General features: G+C 44.5%; 1 protein-coding gene across 1 annotated transcript in view; it reads left to right on the top strand.

The window, feature by feature from the left end:
- ELOVL4 (ELOVL fatty acid elongase 4) overlaps window positions 1–19,966 on the top strand; it is a 49,922-nt gene that overhangs the window by 3,633 nt on the left and 26,323 nt on the right. The window contains exon 2 of the mRNA XM_056565953.1: window positions 18,386–18,573. Within this exon, the coding sequence (XP_056421928.1) occupies window positions 18,386–18,573 (188 nt within the window). The remainder of the gene's footprint in view (window positions 1–18,385; window positions 18,574–19,966) is intronic.

The raw sequence follows: 19,966 nt of genomic DNA, 5'->3' as shown, positions 1-19,966 counted from the left end.
CACCTCCTGAGAAAACAGATGGTGTTGGAGCGCTGAGACAATAAAATGAAAGGACTTCACCACTTCCTGCCAGAGGTGAATCATGCAAAAATGATGACACAGTATTAGTGAGTTTTGCAGGAAGAGGTGGTCTTTTTGCCCATAGAAAATAGCCAGTATGCACACTTTTTTTTTATTATTATTTTTTTTCTTTGCAGTTTAGGAAATGAATGAACTCAGATTGGATCTCTTCAAGAACAGTTTTTACTTTGTGGGTATCACTTTTTCATGTACAGTTTCAGGAGGTGGAATGAAGAAGATAGATTGATGATGACGCTTTACATACCGTCATTTATAAAATACCATGAATGGTTAAACCAGCAGGTGAAGGTGTTTCTGTGGCACTGTACATGCTCTGGCAGCTCTGGCGGTGTCTGTCCTCCATGCCCCTTACAAGACATGGCCAATACTTATTGGTGGAAAGCCACTGGGTTACTAAGGTAGTGCTGTACATGAGCCCAAACAGGGGACATTTATGAGGATTTTAAATAATTTTAAAGGGGGCTATCCAGTGCTTAAAATTGGCTAAGGGTGACATAAAATGAAAGGTACATACTCCTCTGCCCCAATCCCCCTGCAGCTGCCATTCTTACACTCCTGGTCCCTGATGCTCTCCGCTGCTTTCTGGATCCTGTGACATGATTTTCCAACAAGTAACTACCCACTCAGCCATTCACTAGTCATGGCGGGTCACCACAGCGGCCAGTGATTGGCTGAGCAGGCAGTTCCTGTGGGGAGAACACATCACAGGAACCTGAAGTCAGCAGAGAGCAGCAAGGACTGGTAAAGGCAAATGCAGGGGATCAGGGCAGGTGAGTATGAGATATTATTTTTATGTCACCTGTTGCAATTGTAATTTTTTTCTGGGGCTGGACAACCCCTTCAGTCTTTATTTCCAAAGACCTTCAATCTGTAAAATGTCTGAACATCCCATTTAAAAGGACTGTTCTCAGAAAATGACCTATTGTTTATATATTTTTTTATTCTAAACAGGCCTCGACAAATGCCAAACGCCAGGTCACCATAGCGACTAAGAATTTGGCACTGGTGCCTGCGATCTTGTCAGTCTGTTCTATATTGTATTATCATCTCACAGCTGCTTCCTCCTCCTCCATCCTTAAAGGGGTACTACGCCCGTAGACATCTTATCCCCTATCTAAAGAATAGGGGATAAGATGTCTGATCGCGGGGGTCCTGCCGCTGAAGTACCACTTTAATGCTCTGACCAATTAGGATCATCCATCACTGTGTGTGTTGGTAGGTGCACCCAGGTAACGGCTTCACTTCCTCACGTATAGAGAGAAGTGTGAGGATCATCGAATGCGAGAGAGTTATGAGCGGAGCTTCTGGGGGACATGGAGGCATGAGGACTAGACATAGTGTCGGGGACGGTTGGAAAACACCGGAGGGCTCAAGTGAGTCCCACATGGCGCCTCAGTTGTGAAGCCACTGCTGCCATATTGGTCCTCCTGATATCGGGTTCACTTTTCCCACCATCTTTATAGTTCTCTTACATGTGGGTGATTATTTATTTGGTTTAAGGGTATGTTCACACTGAGGAATTGGAGAGGAATTTCCACGTGTAATCTGCTCGCTTTTTCCTCTCCAGTTCATTCAGCAGTGAAAATCCCCATAGAGTTGTACAGAATTTCTACCCCTCAGTTCACACTGAGGAATTTCCTCAAGCAGAATTCTGAGGAGGAAGTCTGTTCCGCTTGAAGAATCAGGCGGAATCAGCATCGTTCTCCCATAGAGATCAATGTTATTTTTTTTTTTTATTTTTTTTTTTGAGTCAGAAGCATTTCCACGCGGATCTGGCGTGGAATTTCCGCATGAAAAATTTTTTATGAATAGAAATATTTGATACTCCTCCTCCGCATGAAACCTGCATTTCCGTGTGGAATTCCGCGCGGAAATGCAGGTTTCATGCGGAGGAGGAGTATCAAGTATTTCTATTCATAAAAAAAAATTTACGTGCCAATTCCGTGTGAAATTCTGCGCAAAATCTCTGTGAGTTCTTGTGGAAAAGTAACAATATTTTGAGGCAGAGAAAATTTCTGCTTGATTTCCGCCCCAATTCCTCAGTGTGAACATACCCTAATAATTCCTGAAAAGGATTCCACTCTAGCTAGAGTGCTCAGTCACATCATGTGTGTCATTTAGCTTTTCAAGGCTCCTGAATGGGAGAGCCTCTGATCAGCCATTCAGGAATGTGTCCATGACACACATGGTGACAGCCATGTTAGGGTGGGTTCACACTACGTTTTGTCCCATACGGGAGCGCATACGGCAGGAGGGAGCTAAAAGCTCACGCTCCCGTATGTAACCGTATGCGCTCCCGTATGCCATTCACTTCAATGAGCCGACCGGAGTGAAACGTTTCACTCCGGTCAGCTCATTGAAATGAATGGCATACGGGAGCGCATACGGTGACATACGGGAGCGCGAGCTTTTAGCTCCCTCCTGCCGTATGCGCTCCCGTATGGGACAAAACGTAGTGTGAACCCAGCCTTAGCTGTCATCCAACTTTCCTAGTAACAGAACCAAGAAATAGTTTTTCTTCAATGACTTAGTTCCACGTAGATACTTGTGAATAAAATGGGATCGAAAAGTCATTACTATGCACAACTGACACTGGCTAAAAACTACAGCTCACAGTGCTAAAACTGAAAAATCCTGCTGGTTGTTTAAAAAAAAAAAAAAAACTGGGTCCTAATTTTTTTGCTGGCTGCTACATTTACAGAAAAGGTATCAGGCCTTGTCCCGTGTTTGTGTATATATATATATATATTTAGAATTCTTGGTGACTTTTTTTCTCTCTCTAATTTTCTGTAGTAGTGTATGCATTTTACAATAGTCCTTTCCCAAATCCCAATAAGTGACAGCTGCCCCTCCCTGCACAATGATCTCAGCACAGGTCACAGAACATGCCTAGAAAACACTTCTATAGTAGTGGGTCAGCTCAAGTCCATTGTTGTCCCTGGGACTGCTATAAAGCAATGCGGTCACACTACGATTTCACTCTACGGCTGCCGGATCCGGTTGAGGAGAGCAAAAACCGGGCGCTCCCGTATCCCAGCCAGACCCGGCCCGTATCTAATTCTTTTCAATGAGCCAACCGTAGTCAAGCGGTAACTCCTGTCAGCACATTTTTGCCTTGTATCCAACCGGACCTAAAACCGCTGTATACCACAATGTGTGCCGACAATGTGTTACCGTTTGACTCCGGTCGGCTCATTGAAATAAATTAGATACGGGCCGGGTCTGGCTGGGATACGGGAGTGCCCGGTTTTTGCTCTCCTCAACCTGATCGGCAGCCATAGAGTGAAATCGTAGTGTGAACCCACCCCAAAAGGGGTATTTTGGCTTTATACATCTTATAAGATGTATGATCACGATCTCTGTGCAGTCCCTGGCATACTGTGCCGGGCGCTGCCTCCAAGATGGGGATGTGACGTCATGGCCACGCCCCTCCATTTATGAATGGAGGATAGGGGATAAGATGTATAAAGCTAAATAGGGGATGAGTTGTATAAAGCTGGAATACCCCTTTAAATCTTTAAGAATATGGATGGCCCCATAATAAAAAAAAACAAAAATAAAAAAAACATTTCAATATCTAGTTCTAATTTGAGAAACAAATCAAGGTAAATTGGAAAGATCAGACCCTTGGTTTATATCCATAAAGAGCATAGTATCTTTCAGTGTGGTGTTATCGCAGACATCCCTTCCAGACACTTGTAATAATTCAGACCCGCTGAAGATGCTTTAGATCAGCATGTTAGATGTGAAGAATTTCCTTTAGGCTGCAGATAATGCCATTATATAGATTTCCTGTGGGAAATCACTTCTGGCCTTCTACCAGAGGAAGAAATGCTTATTGATTCTGAGGTTGCTTTGCTGTGTTGAGAACAGTAGAGAATATGACCATGTTGGTCAGTGTTCTATGTCTGTCATGTATGAATGAAGGATCCTGATATAATCCATTCATAATGAAACCATGTTTTGAGGGGGATGTTGAAAGCGCTGGTGGCTAATGTCTGGCGGAGAATCCCCAGCTCTTCACTAGCCTAGCTAATGTAGCAGATGACATGTCTCGGTTGTTACATCTGGATGTAACCATATATTGTTTGGCAAGCATAAGGATTAAAAAATGTTGCGTTCCCCACATCTCCACCATAACACAGAGTGTTGAAGATACATATGGGATCCTCACTTTGTATATGGAATGATATTAAAAGCCCTCCTGGAGGTCTTGTGTACTGGTGCAGAGGTTGTAATCTTGGATATACTAGTCTACATTTTTAGTTTTTTTGTTTAATTGGGTATTCTAGTGGTGCCTGGGGAAGCTCTAAAAATAAGAGAAGTTATAGGGACCTGGCTGAAGCAGGGACCTGTCTTACCCAAGACTGGTTGAGTGCGCACGTCCTCCTGAGACATCTTGTCTCAGAAAAGGGGGGGAAACTGAGCAGTGGGGGCGGGAAGGAGCTGCTAAAGAAGCTTCGGGGGACTGTGGTAGGTATTACATCTAAAATTGTTTATTAAATTACCGTAATACCCTCTTAACCCCTCAAAGACATTGGACGTAAATGTATGTCTGGTGATCTGGAAGAAAACAAATGTCTTCAAATCAACTGGTGCCAGAAAGTAATTCATATTTGTAAATTACTTCTATTTAAAAATCCTAATCTTTCCAGTATTTATCAGCTGCTGTATGCTCCAGAGGAAGTTGTGTACTTCTTTCCAGCCTGACCACAGTGCTCTCTGCTGCCACCTCTGTGTGTCAGAAACTGTCAGATTTGCTTCTACTGCACAAATTCCTCTGAAGCATACAGCAGCTGATAAATACTGGAAGGATAAAGATTTATAATTTAGAAGTAATTTACAAATGTGTTTTGATTTTACTTGCATCATTTGATTTAAAAAATGTTCCAAAGGGGTTGTCCCATTAAGAGAAATAGAACTAGACCCGCTGATAATGGTGGACATCAGCGATCCCTTTGATGTCTGCTAACAAGCCTTTAAATGCTGTGATCAATATTGATTAGGACACCTAAAGCTGTTACGATCTCTGTTGACTTATGGGACCACCCACAGTGAGATTTCAGGGGTATGATGAGTCTAAATAGCGGTTGCTATCCACTCACCTGCTCCACTGTCCGCTCTGGTGATCTTCTATGGTCTGCCTTCTGTCAGACTGTGCAAGTAGATCACTGATATTACTGATCCTTGCTATGTCTATGCATATCACTGAACAGTAAAAGCAATGAAAAGATAGCTATAAATAGTCCCCTGTGGGGACTTAATAGAAATTAATTCACCCACTTTTCCCATTTTACAAAAAAAAAAATAGAATCCATATGATGGCGCAAAAATAAGCCATCATATGGATTTATAGGTGCAAAATTAAAAGCGTTATGATTTTTAAAAGGAAAAAACGAAAGTGCATAAACGGGAAAACCCTCCGTCCCCAAGGTGTTAACTTTTCACTCCATTATGAATAAAGTTTCAATTGTTTGATTGAAATTACAAGAAAATAAACTGTGGAAAGTCAAAAACCGTGTGGTGCAAACCAGATGGAACCGTACGCACATACGGTTCTGTACGGTTCCAATTGACTCCCATGTTAAAAAAATTCATAAAACGTAAACGGTTTAATACGGTTTTTCACCTGGACCAAAAACCGTGGTAGGCTACGGTTTTGGGTATGGGAAAAAAACTGACAAAACCGTACAAGACGCAAAACGGATGCAAAGTGCACTGCATATAAACAACCCTCCCAAATTAGCAAAATTGGGTTTTCTTTTCAATTTCCCGGCACAAATAATAATTTTTCAATTGCGCCGTACATTTTAAGGTAAAATAAAAGGTGTCATTACAAAGAAAATTGCCTGGGCAAAAAACAAGCCCTCATGGCTTTGTGAATGGAAAAATAAGAGTTTCACGAAGAAAAACGAAAACGCAAAAATAAATTTGGTCCCTTAAAGCCTGAACAAAGGCACTGTTCTCCATGCAGCTTGTAGCGGGTTCTGCACAGCTTTGAGCTGCAGAGAGAGGTGGGGAGAATGGCGCCTCTGTTTCGGTGCTGAGAGAAGCTTAATAAGTGGAGAAAGAGGCCTAAGCTTTATCTAATAATAGTTTCTTATGTTCCCTTGTACTATTGATGTATGCAAAGTTTGTTGAAAGGTTTACATTGTAACAAGCCTACCAGTTTTATTAAGAGGACTAGGTTTGAACATGTTTTAGGCTGAATGTTACACACGTCTGTTGTTTTAGAGGAGATATATCATGTACAAAAACGTATCCCCTGTCCGCAGGACAAGGTGGATAACAGCGAAACGCAGCGACTGATTGGGACGAGGTAAGTATATTTTAATCGGTGTGAATTCAGGTAGAAGAAACAGACACGGTGCACATCTACAATCTTGCACAATGATGTAATTGCTTCTCAGCATAATTTAAAAAACTAACACGTTGTTAGTTATATACGTTTTGATCAAAAAGTACAAAGCCCACTCACCACGTCAAGGCCACCTATTTAGAGTGGGTCCCTAGCATAAAATGGCGTAGCACTGGGCAGCGACCACCACCGCCGCGACACCAGTGCCCACAGGGGGAATGACCCACTGGCAGAGCGGCCCCAATGCCACTCAAACCAGTCTATGGGTCGCACCTCCCCACAGACACGGCGCCACGGCAGCAACAGACGCCACACAGCACCACACCAGTGTGAACAGGGTGCTACAGCTCACTTACCATGCTCTCCCAGTGAGACTGGGAGGCTGCTAGGAAAGAAAAGTGTCACCCGCACAATAAGCCTGTATAACTGGTTAGTGCTGGTGATCTCACGCCCGCCCCCTCAACGAAAGTCTAAGGGAGGGGGCGCGACGTCACGAGGGATGACCCTGAACACGGAAGCCCGCACACAGCGTTTGTAACAATAAACTTCCGGACGCTGGGAAGCGGAGCTCTGGAAGCAGGGCAGCGGAGTACCCCTTAAAACCCTTCAGGTGCTGTCTCTTCGCTCTCTAACCCTTCAGATACTGTCCTTTCTCTGTTCCCTTGTTAACAATTCGCAATATGATCCTCACTTCCTCCTGTTAACCCTTACCTGGTCTCCTAATACCGTTTTTGTATCCAATAAATCGAACCAATAATCAGCCAACTAATTGATTTTACAATTAATCCTTAATTGCAGCCCTAATACAGATGCCCATTTCTTCTTCCAGACAGCTACTGTGTGTTATTTCTTTTATTCCTGTCTTTTCTTGAATCCAGTGGGAACACCAGTGATCGCTGCATTGAGATTATTTTTAGAACCCTGGAACATTCTGTACAAGAAAGATCTTTGCTGACTGTTAACTACAGATCTTTAATTATAAGAAAAAAAGGGGGGGTTTGTCATGTAGAAGGCACCAAACATGAAAATAAGGGCCAGTGCATGCACAACTATATAAGTCCTAAAACAATGTGTGAGGAACATGTGAATAGAAGGGTCTGGCACTATTCATCTATTGTAGACCTGAGCGATTATTAGAATTCATTTAATAATTCACCATTTCAGTACTCAGCTGCTTAAAAAAACCAAAACCGATCACGACTGCTACATTTGAAGGTCCCAGGGCCTCATACAGATGCGGAGAATAGCCTTCCAATGCTCTTCACCTCTGCCTTATGCAATGCCACATTGCTCAGCTTTAACAGGGTATCCAGTCACAATGGACTGTTCTGCTCACCTGTCAGGCCCTAGGCTGGGTGAGGCCCCGGGACCTGTTAAGATTTTTTTTTTTATAAATTTGAACAGATTTATAGCCATGGACACAACCCACCAAGATGAGCAGATTTTTAATTTCACCCTGGCTGATATGTAAAATGGATCCATAGGCCCTCATTTACTGGGCACTGGACAAAAGAGTGTCAATTTTTCTAGAGATATCTAGAAGAAGAAAAAAACACGATCTCCAGTGTGTAATTTAAATCTATTGCAAGGGGTCTCGCGCTGGAGTTGGGGGCTGTGGAGACTGAGCAGGCAGCTATGCTTCATAGCACATAGTTATATACAGTGGGGGGAGAACACCACTGCATTCAGGGATTTGGGCACTGAAGTGTCTGATCCGGGAGGGCACCTGCTGGGACCCCCCGCAATCTACCGTACAGGGAAGAGGCTTTGCTTTTGCTCTGCGCGGCTAATGCTTGTGTCGTCAACCTCCCTAATAGGTCAACAGACACGCCCCCTCCATTTAGCTCTATGGAAGAGGCTGGGATGCACAAACGCTGCATCTCCACCTCTCCGATAGAGATACATGCGGCCGACACACCTCTGTACAGGAGATCACTGGGGGTCCCAACTGTCGACCCCCCCCGCATCCTGCGGATAAGGATAGGGGATAAGTGTTTTATAGCAGCAATACTCATTTAAGAATCCTCCCATGCTCCTGCTTTGTTTTGTTAACCTGCTGCCCTTGGTAATGACCCACTAAGGGCGCACATACTCAACTGCAGTCTCCCGAAAGTATTGGCAGTTTGTCTGCACTGTGCATGTAGATTAGGGATTGACTGATATATCGATTTTAGTTTTTTAGGACCGATACCAATAATCTGTGGAGGTTAGGGCCGATAGCCGATAAATTATACCGATATTCCGGTATAAGTTATTGGCTATTTACCCTCCCCCCGCGACACCGCTGCAGATCACTGCAGCGGCTTTTGCGGTGCCATAGGCCGCCGCCACCTGCTTCTCTCCCCCTCCTGTCCTGGGGTCCTCTTGAGTCCTATCACCGCAACCGCCGCGCCGCACCCCCCACCGCACCGGCCTCATTGCCTCCCCCATCCCCAGTTTTATAATTACCTGGGCCCGGGGTCCACGCTGCATCTGGCTCCGGTGGCGTCCTCCTGAGCTGTCACTGTGCGCACTGACGGTGACGTCGCATTGAGGACGTTACTCGTCATTGCGCACAGCGTAACGCAGGACGCAGAAGGAGCCAGAATAGGGTGGACCCTGGCCCCCGGGAACAGGTAATTATAAAACCGGGGATGGGGGAGGCAATGGGGCCGGGGCGGTGCGGCGGGGGGCATTATCGGATTATCGTCAAGGTAATTGCTGATAACGTCCAAAATCGTGAATATCGGCCAAACCGATACGGTTGATCCCTAATGTAGATAAGGGGAATTGTGGGAATGTATGTTCCCTGTTACATGACCATAGTAGAGTTACAGTTCAGAGCAGAAACTTGTCAGTGATTAGATCAATGGGGTAGAAGAATTGTACCGGGATTTAAGTAACCGTAGATAAAGCCAGATCCCACAAAAAAAATTAAGACATTTTCTCAGTACCTAAACCTGACCATGTACATCTAATTTGGATGCCTCTATCGCCTATATTTATTATATGAGTGGTAGCGGGGAAAAAGGAATCCGATCCTGGCGCTCACCCGTGCGGCAGCTGAGGAAATGATGTCAGGAGCCGTGATGAGGTAAAAGATGCACTTTATTGTGAATAAAGCAGGGAATACGCGTTGCGAGGGGACAGGCTCCCCAATTGGACCTGAGGAAGAGGGGAGCCTGTCCCCTCGCAACGCGTAGTCCCTGCTTTATTCACAATAAAGTGCATCTTTTACCTTATCACGGCTCCTGACATCATTTCCTCAGCTGCCGCACGGGTGAGCGCCAGGATCGGATTCCTTTTTCCCCGCTACCACTCATACTCTCAGACCGTCCGGCCGGACAGGTGGATCCGGGCAGCACACCGTGGATTTCCACTTACCCACACCAGTTGGGCCCCTTCAAGCTGCAACATGTGTTATGCTCTCAGCATAACACCACCAGGTGAGAGCATTCCTTACGCTTCCTCACCTGTCACTTGTAATAAGGATAACGGCACATAGATAGGTGCATTGTCCCTTTTTGTCTTTCATACTTCTCTATATTTATTATAAACATACCTCTTTTCATTAGCTCACAGTGTTACAAATCCTCTCTGGGGAAGGGGCGTGTCCCTCCTTTGGTGAGAGGTGATTGGTGTGCCTGCTCATGCAGCCTTGTCCATGAGTCATCTATTGTCCATGACTCATAGACAAGCTTATGCTGCTGCTGGACTGGTTAGTGTCCCAGTAGATATAGGGACCCCTAGTGGTGGGGTTTACAGGAGCAGGTTTTTTTTTTATTTTTTTTTATTAAATATGAAAAATAAAATTTAAACAACCATAATACAAAAGGCCTTTAATTTTCGTCAGTAACAACAAGTTTTTGGATCTCACAGTGCCCAATTAAAAACAAAACCTTTGTCCTCCTTTACATATATGTATGTGATGCACATCTGATTTCACCACCTTTTCTTTGTGGGACAACCCCTTTAAAGCTTACACTTCACCTCCGAGGTGCCCAACACCCTTACTATATGTCCTTAGGTAAGATATATATTTTTGTATGTGTGTGTATGTATATACTAGGGATCGACCGATATCGATTTTTTTTTTAGGGCCGATACCTATACTGTGGAGGTTAGGGCCGATAGCCGATAACTTATAACCGATATTCCGGTATAAGTTATGGGCTATTTATCCACGCCCCCAGTGACACCGCTGCAGATCATTGATTTAAAGCCGGCACTTTAAATCAATGAACTGCAGTGGCTACTGCGGTGCCAGAGACCGCCGCCGCCGCCACCTGCTTCTCTCCCCCTGCCTGTCCTGGAGTACTCCTGAGTCCTATCAGCGACGCTTCTGGCTCCGGCAGCGTCCTCCTGAGCTGTCACTGTGCGCACTGACGGTGACGTCGCATTTAGGACGCCACTCGTCATTGCGCAGCGCGCAGGACGCCGCAGGAGCCAGAAGTAGCCGGGCCCCGGGAACAGGTAAATATAAAACCGGGGATCGGGGAGGCAATGAGGCAGCGGTGGTCTCTGGCCGGGGCGGTGCGGTGCTGGGGGGGGGGGGGTGCGGTGGTGGTCGGGGCATTATCTGATTATCTGCAAGGTAATTGCCGATAACGTCCAAAATCGTGAATATCGGCCGATATCGCCCAAACCGATAATCGGACGATCCCTAGTATATACACAAGCATAACTTCCGAACAGCCAGAGATATTTAGATAAAACTTGATATGTGTTATTTATATGTCAACTAAACATATAGTAGAGTTAAATCAACACTTATGCAAGAGTTAGTTTTTTTTTGTCTAAAGTCCCATGCAAGTCTATGGGACCTTTGGTACTTTACTCCATAAGCTTCTATCTGCATGTCCAGTTGAGTGTGTCGGTCCAGCTTGCAAGCCACACACCTACCGAAAGTCACAGCTCTGTTTTCAGCCCTTTTATTTTGTTTCGGCTCAAGGTCAAAAACACCCAATACACCCACATCACAGGTCCTTCAACCAGCATCTCTTCATCACAGCTCAGCCCCATCTAACTCCACAAACTCGACATCTCCAGGTGAACTTTTGGTTCTGGCATGCAAGCCACACCCTCTTCTATTTTTGGCCTACAATCTTTATAATAGCTCAGACCCACCTGAGGACGGGATAGGAGGACAAGAGCATCATTGTTGTTTCTCCTCTCACAAGATTTAGGTAGGAAGACCTGGCAATGCTGGGTACTCCAGTTCCATAATAATATACCCAGCAGTCTTTATAGGATCTGCCTTGTGCAGATGTGTTGGCGTGCTTTCTTTGGTGCACAGTTAGAGGGAGATTTATCAAAACCTGTTGAGAGGAAAAGTCGACCAGTTGCCCATAGCCACAAATCATATTACTTCTTTAATTTTTTGAGAGACCTTTTTTGAAAATGAAAGAAGCAAGCTGATTGGTTGCTATGGGCAACTGGTTGACATTTCCTCTGTACAGGTTTTGATAAATCTCCCACTTAATTCTAATCTTGTCACAATGTGGTTTCATGCTGTTAAGTATATTTTCTCTTAGGGTAGGAAATATATCAACAAGAGGAAATTAAATGCAGTCTTACCCCTCTAGGTGAGTATGATCATTGGGCCATTGGGGAAATATTGGCATACAGTACAAGCGGATTTTCCGTTCACAAATTCCGCTTCACAAATTCTGAAGTGTGAATTTGTGAACGGAAACCCATTCACTACACTATACATTTTAGCAAGCGGAATTTCTGCCTGCAATTTCAAAGCGGAATTGCAGGCGGAAATTCCATAGTGTGAACCTAGCCTTATATACAACTGACATCCAGAGCTGTATTTACCATTAGGCACTGTGGGCCTGTGCCTAGGGTAGCAGTGTTGAGGGGACTGCTTAACCTCTTATGGGCAGTGGATGTAAATGTACATCCTGGTATCCACCGGGACATACATTTACGTCCTGTACATAAAGCGACCACAAGAGCGGCGGTCGCTTTACGCATAGCAGGTCTAGGCTGCCAGCAGCAACCAGGGAACCACTGGTAATGGCGGAAATCAGTGATCCTGCTGATGCCAGCCGTTAACCCTTCAGGTGCCGTGATCAATAAGGGGCTCAGGGGGACTAATCGGACGACCCGTGGCGTAATTAGGGGGGTCCGATGAGTTGCAAAATTGCAGTTTTCCCCACAAAATATTTTTTTGGTTGTGTTGTATGTTTTATGGTAAAATAAAAGGTGTCATTACAAAGAACATGGGTCTGTGGATGTAAAAATATGAGTTATGGCTTTTAGAAGGCCAGAAGAAAAATGAAGCTGGCTATGTCATTAAGGGGGTTGTTCAGCCAAAACTAACTTATTCCCTATACACATATAATTGATCGTGGGGGGGGGGGTTTGGGACGGGGGCTCTGAACGATCGCACCCCACCCCCCACGTGAGGAGTGCGTGTGGTAGATGGCACATGCTCCATTCATTGCTATGGGAGCACCAAAGAGACCCGAGTACAGCACTTGGGCATCTCTGGCGCTCCCATAGAAATGAGTGGATCGCATGCTGTCTACCGCAAGCGCTGCTTACTGAGAGGCAGGGTATCGGACATCGGAACCTGGAACGGTGGATCAGCTAATTATCCCCACTAAGTTAGTTTTGGCTGAACTGTGTCCTTAAAGTGTACCTGACTTTTGCAAAAACTTTTATGCAATGTAGATAATAACAGAACATAATATTATTTGTGATATACATAGATTAAACAATTTGTGTATTTTTGGGTGAAAAATACTGTCATGTCCCTGTAGCTCTGAAGCTATTGCTGTGTGTGTCCGTGCAGAGACTAAATACAGGAAGTGTGGGCAGGACAAGCAGGGCTCTGTGCAGGCTCCTTGCTTGTCAATAATCCTGCTTTGTGAGCTGGGATAATGTCACAGAGCCTCGGTGCACAGAGCCCCGCCTGTCCTCGGTGCACAGAGCCCTGCCTGTCCACCCACACTTCCTATAATTTGTCTACGCACAGACACACAGGCATTAGCTGCAGGGACAAGCCAAGATTTTTCCCCCCCCAAAAAAATACACTTTTTTTTTTACCAATATATTACAAATATACATATTGGCCCTCATTTACTATTCTAAACCCGACCTCTTTTGTCGGGTTTTTTTGTCGCATCTTTGTCTGCGCCATGTCGCAGACATCGTGCACCAGTGTGCGACACGATGCGACATTTTTTCCCGACGGACCCGGTGTGGATTCTCCCAAACCCCAAAAAGGGGCATAACCCGACATTTCTGAGCTTTCCCACGTATTTATGAAGGTTTCCAACCCGAATTTGTTGAATTGTTGTGGATTTTTTCCCGACAGCTCAGAGGAGTTGGAAACCAAAACCAACAAAACCCACGTGCGACAAACAGGATGCGACATAATAATAAATACCAGGGGAAAAAAGCAGTCGGGTAAGAAAGCAAGATAGACTTACAACCCGATTTTCTTAGTAAATGAGGGCCATTATTTATACATTTATATATAAATTATTTGCAAATGACAGGTACACTTTAAGTCAGTTTTTATACTTTTGATATAACTGCTGCTACCATGAACAAAAAAAATATCCCCCCCCCCCCCTTGGTTCAGGCAACCCGCATCAGAAGTTTACCTGCAGACTGTGGATTTGTGATTGACTTTACCACTTTCTGTGTATAGGTGTGAAATCCATGGTGAATCTGTTACAAAATACGCACACAAGTTTCTTTGCTGTGTATTGATGACAGATCTGCATGTGAAAATGCTGCCTAATGGCCAGTATTCAGTCTGAGGAGGTGAACAGGTGATCACTTTTTACAGGCTAGAAAACCCCTTTAACTATTTTGTGTGTTATGACTCTCTACACAGCAGAGAATTTATCGTTTGAAAACTGCAAATGTTAAAAAGGATCAAATCTCTGTGGAAGGAAATCGATCAGATGTTTTATTTTTACCCTCAACGAGAGTTGTAGTGACGTCACATACAACTGTAGGTCTCCGCTACTACTATCAGAGCAACACACGCTGGTCCAGACACCGACTTGTATGCGTCTCCCAGCGGGAGAAGCTTACAAGTATAAGAAGAGACAAAGAAAGCTCATTCTCGGAATAAATCCAGGACTGTGATTTAATTGTTCTGCTATAAGCTAGGGATCGACCGATTATCGGTATGGCCGATATTATCGGCCGATAATCACGATTTTGGGCATTATCGGTATCGGCAATTACCTTGCCGATAAGCCGATAATGCCCCCACCGCACCGCGACCGCCACCCCCCCGACCCGCCGCACCGCGTCGCACCCCCCACCGTGATGCTGGGCGGTATACCGGTATGGATTTTTGCCCATACCGCTATACCGGTCGGGCCCCTCCCCCACCCTCCGAGTCAATAAAAAAATTAAACTTACCCGTAATGGGGGTGGTCCGGGCCATCTATCCTTCCTGTAGTGTCCGGGGGCGTTCCGGGTGAAGAGTGAACCGGTCCGGGCTGTCCTTCTTCTCCGGCGGTCATCTTCTCCGCTCCGGCCTAGTACACTGCATAGACGCTGCATACGCCGTGACGTCAGGTGCGTCGCTGCGCACGGGCGTCACTGTGCAGCGGCGTCTATGCAGCGTACTAGGCCGGAGCCTGCCCGGAGTGGAGAAGATGACCGCCGGAGAAGAAGGACAGCCCGGACCGGTTCATTCTTCACCCGGAACGCCCCCGGACACTACAGGAAGGAAGGATGGATGGCCCGGACCACCCTGACAGGTAGGGGGAGAGAGGCGGGTGGTGGCGGCGGCCTATGGCCCCGCAAAAGCCACTGCAGATCATTGATTTAAAGCGCCCACTTTAAATCAATGACCTGCAGCGGTGTCGCAGGGGGTTAAATAGCCGATAACTTAAGTTATCGGCTATCGGCCCTAACCTGCACCGATTATCGGTATCGGCCCTAAAAAAACGATATCGGTCGATCCCTACTATAGGCTAGAACGATACTAAAGACAAGCAGAGGTTATTCTGTAGTACCGAGCAGGTAACCTTTTTCACTATACATGATAGCTTCTTTTTCATTCCGTGAGCGGAGTATAAAAATATCTATGCAGACACATTAACCCTCTACTATACTCTTAAATTATTTTTGTTCGATACGTACGGAATTTACTATAAACCCTTCTACATAAATATTAAACATATTGGGGGAGATTTATTAAAACCTGTGCAGAGGAAAAGTTGCCCAGTTTCCCATAGCAACCAATCAGCTTGCTTCTTTCATTTTGCACAGGCCTTGTTAAAAATGAAAGAAGCAATCTGATTGGTTGCCATGGGCAACTGGGCAACTTTTCCTTTTCACAGGTTTTGATAAATCTCCCCCATAGTCATTATTTATTCCATCAAATTGCATCTACATACTCTCGATAGCGCTGGTACTAAACACATACTGATTGAAATGTTAGCGACCAACATATTTACCATTAACACAAAGTTTAATCTGCCAATCTCTGAATCACTTGGATAAGCAAAAGGATTAAAATATTTATTTTTATGTAAAGTGACACGTCGGATTTTAAAAGTAAAAGTTAGGTCTTTAACCCCTTAAGGACCAAGCCCATTTTCACCTTAAGGACCATAGCGTTTTTTGCACATCTGACCACTGTCATTTTAAGCATTAATAACTCTGGGATACTTCTACTCATGAATTTGATTCTGAGATAGTTTTTTCGTGACATATTCTACTTTAACATAGCTGTAAAATTTCGTCGATACTTGCATCCTTTCTTGGTGAAAAATTCAAAAATTTCATGAAAAATTTGAAAATTTTGCAATTTTCGAACTTTGAAGCTCTCTGCTTGTAAGGAAAATAGGCATTCCAAATAAATGATATTTTGATTCACATATACAATATGTCTCCTTTATATTTGCATCATAAAGTTGACATGTTTTTACTTTTGGAAGACATCAGAGGGCTTCAAAGTATAGCAGCAATTTTCTAATTTTTCACAAAATTTTCTAAATCTTAATTTTTCAGGGACCAGTTCAGTTTTGACGTGGATTTGAAGGGCCTTTATATTAGAAATACCCCATTATAAAAACTGCACCCCTCAACGTATTCAAAATGACAATCAGTAAGTGTGTTAACCCTTTAGGTATTTCACAGGAATAGCAGCAAAGTGAAGGAGAAAATTCAAAATCTGCATTTTTTACACTCTCATGTTCTTGTAGACCCAGTTTTTGAATCTTTATAAGGGGTAAAAGTAGAGAAATCCCCCCAAAATGTGTAACCCAATTTCTCTCGATTAAGGAAATACCTAATATGTGTATGTAAAGTGTTGGGCGGGCGCAGTAGAGGGCTCAGAAGAGAAGGAGCGACAATGGGATTATGGAGAGTGAGTTTTTCTGAAATGGTTTTGGGGGGCATGTTGCATTTAGGAAGTCCCTATGGTGCCAGAACAGCAAAAAAAACTCACATGGTATACTATTTTGGAAACTACACCCCTCAAGGAACGTAACAAGGGGTCCAGTGAGGTGTTTGACGACTTTTCGTTAAAGTCGGATGTGTAAATGGAAAAAAAAAATTTTTCACTGAAATGCAGTTCTTTTTCCCCAAACTTACCATTTTTACAAGAGGTAATAGGAGACAATGCCCCCCAAAATTTGTAACCCCGTTTCTTCTGTGTATGGAAATACCCCATGTGTGGATGTAAAGTGCTCTGTGGGCGAACTAAAATGCTCAGAAGAGAAGGAGCGCCATTGGGATTTTGGAGAGAGAATTTGTTTGGAATGAAGGCCTGGGGTCATGTGCTTTACAAAGCCCCCCCCCGTGGTGCCAGAACAGTCTCTGACTGCTCCGATCATCGTTATTTTCCGGGCGATCGGGTCACCAGAGACCCGATCAGCCCGGAACCCCGCAAGTCTTTGTCATTAGTCAGTCACTAACTGACTAACTGACTGACTAATGACAATGATCTGTAGCAGGGGACCAGTCTGATTGGTCCCCTGCTGCATAGTGTCATCGGTCAGCTGTCCAGGACAGCTGAGATGACGTTTCTATCACCATGCCAACGGACATGGTGATAGAAAATGTATTGGACGTGTACACACGTCCATTTGCGTTAAGTCACAGAAAAAATGGACGTGTATACACGTCCATTTGCGGGAAGGGGTTAAAGGGGTATTCCAGGAATTTTTTTTTATTTGACTATGCTACAGGGGCTTTAAAGTTAGTTTAGTCCATAATATAGTTTCTATACCTGTGTGTGACGGTTTTCTCACAATTCTTCTGTGATTTTCACCCCAATATTTATTTTTAACTGCATACTAAATGAGTGTTGTCTCAGATTTTTCCCAGCTTGCAATGCAGTCGAGACCTGACATCACTAGTCAGCTGATGACAGGGAGCCTGTCTGCTTCAATGGGTGGAGGGATCGCTTGGTGGGACAGAGATCAATCTGCAACTAATTGTATTTTTGCTACAGCTGTAGGCACTCTTACAACCACAGGTCTTTTGAATGGATGCAGCTCATTTATGTTTCAATGGTAAGGTGGCTGATGTGTGGGAGGGAGGAAAATGGAATTATGGGATTTGTAGGCAAAGAAGGAAACTCAAACAGGAAATACCAGTTCACAAAAAGCTAGCCACTGTATTATGGTAATCTCACAACATAGCCATTTAGCCCAAAGACAAGCGTAGATCCTTCCTAAGCATGTCCATTACTGTCTGGCGGGTATTAAATCACCTTATGGTGGATAACCCCTTTAAATCTAAAACTGGGTGTAACTGTGGAGTTCATGTCACAAAGATTGTTAGTCTCCTCAATTGTTCCTGGTTTCAGTACAAGTTGAAGAACTAACTCCTTTTCTACATACAAGCCAATCCATGTTATTCACTTCATGTTGTTTTTTTTTTTTATTACTATGTATCTAGTTGTATGCTGATCATTTTTATAATTTTTTAATATAAATTGTGAATTAAGTGTTATGTCTTTTTTCTCAACAGATAAACGGGTTGAAAAATGGACTCTCATGCAGTCTCCTTTACCAACGCTGGCCATCAGCACCCTGTACATGCTCATTGTGTGGCTGGGTCCCAAGTTCATGAAGAATCAAGAACCTTTCCAGTTACGTTATCCGTTGATTTGTTACAATTTTGGCATGGTTATTCTGAACTTCTTCATATTTAAGGAGGTTAGTTTTTATTTTTGCCATACAATGATAGGTTGTTGTTTTTGGCTAAAACTGAACAGCAGTGATATTTTGTTAGTAGGAACAATAAAAAAAACTAAAAAAAAACTACTGATGGATATGAAAATTCCCTGTATTTTCCGTCTCTGCTGTAACTGACAGGTTGCTGTGTATAAATTCAGTTGTCTTTAACCCCTTCCCACAGAATGACTTATATAAACCTCAGGTTATGCAGGTAGTTCACGCATCCTGCCGTTTAGATAAGTCATTCAGTTAACTCGGCGGGTTAACAAGCAGAAGTCCCCCACTCTGCCAACCCCTAGAAGTCCAGGCAGAAAGGGGGAAAATGACCCCGAGAGCTGCGGGGGCCAATGTGGCAGGGGGACCGGCGGCACATACCTGAGGATCAGCACAGACGCTGCCTCCTCCACATGCCTGCCACGGGGACCGGTGGCAGGCATGTGAAGGAGGCAGCGTCTGCATCAGAGGCAGCAGTGAAGATCAACAGCAGGAGGCAGACCACCACAACTCCCAGCATTCCCTTATGGGCATGCTGGGACTTATAGTTTTGCAACAGCTGGAGGCACATTTTTTCTATGGAAAAATGTACCTTCAGCTGTTGTATAACTACAACTCCCAGCTTGCACAAACAGCTAAAGTGCATGCTGGGAGTTGTAGTGGTTCATCTGCTGGTTGCATAATTACAACTCCCAGCATGCCCGTTGGCTGTCGGTGACTGCTGAGAATTGTAGTTTTGCAACAGCTGAAGGCACACTGGTTGTGAAACTCAGAGTTTTTTTTTTTACCTAACTCAGTGTTTCACGACCGGTGTGCCTCCAGCTGTTGCAAACTACAACTCCCAGCATGCACCGTATATGCTGGGAGTCGTAGTTTTGCAAAAGCTGGAGGCACACTGGTTGTGAAACACTGAGTTAGGTCACAAACTCAGTGATACATAACCAGTGTGCCTACAGCTGTTGCAAAACTAAAACTCTCAGCATGCATAGTCTGTCAGTGCATGCTGGGAGTTGTAGTTTTGCAACAGCTGGATGTTCCCCCCCCCCCACCACCTCACCAATGTGAACGCAGCTCAAACTGCCGGCGAGAAACTACTGTGAACCCCCGCCCGTGCGCCTGTACCCTAAAAACACTACACTAACACAAAATAAAAAATAAAAAGCACTAAATATACACATACCCCTACACAGCCCCCCCTCCCCTCCCCCAATAAAAATGAAAAACGTCTGGTACGCCACTGTTTCCAAAATGGAGCCTCCAGCTGTTGCAAAACAACTCCCAGTATTGTCGGACAGCCACTGACTGTCCAGGCATGCTGGGAGTTTTACAACAGCTGGAGGCACCCTGTTTGGGAATCACTGGCGTAGAATACCCCTAT

The sequence above is a fragment of the Hyla sarda genome, chromosome 3 (assembly GCF_029499605.1).
Source record: "Hyla sarda isolate aHylSar1 chromosome 3, aHylSar1.hap1, whole genome shotgun sequence".
NCBI classification, from domain to species: Eukaryota; Metazoa; Chordata; class Amphibia; order Anura; family Hylidae; genus Hyla; species Hyla sarda.
This window is presented reverse-complemented; position numbering and strand designations above follow the sequence as displayed.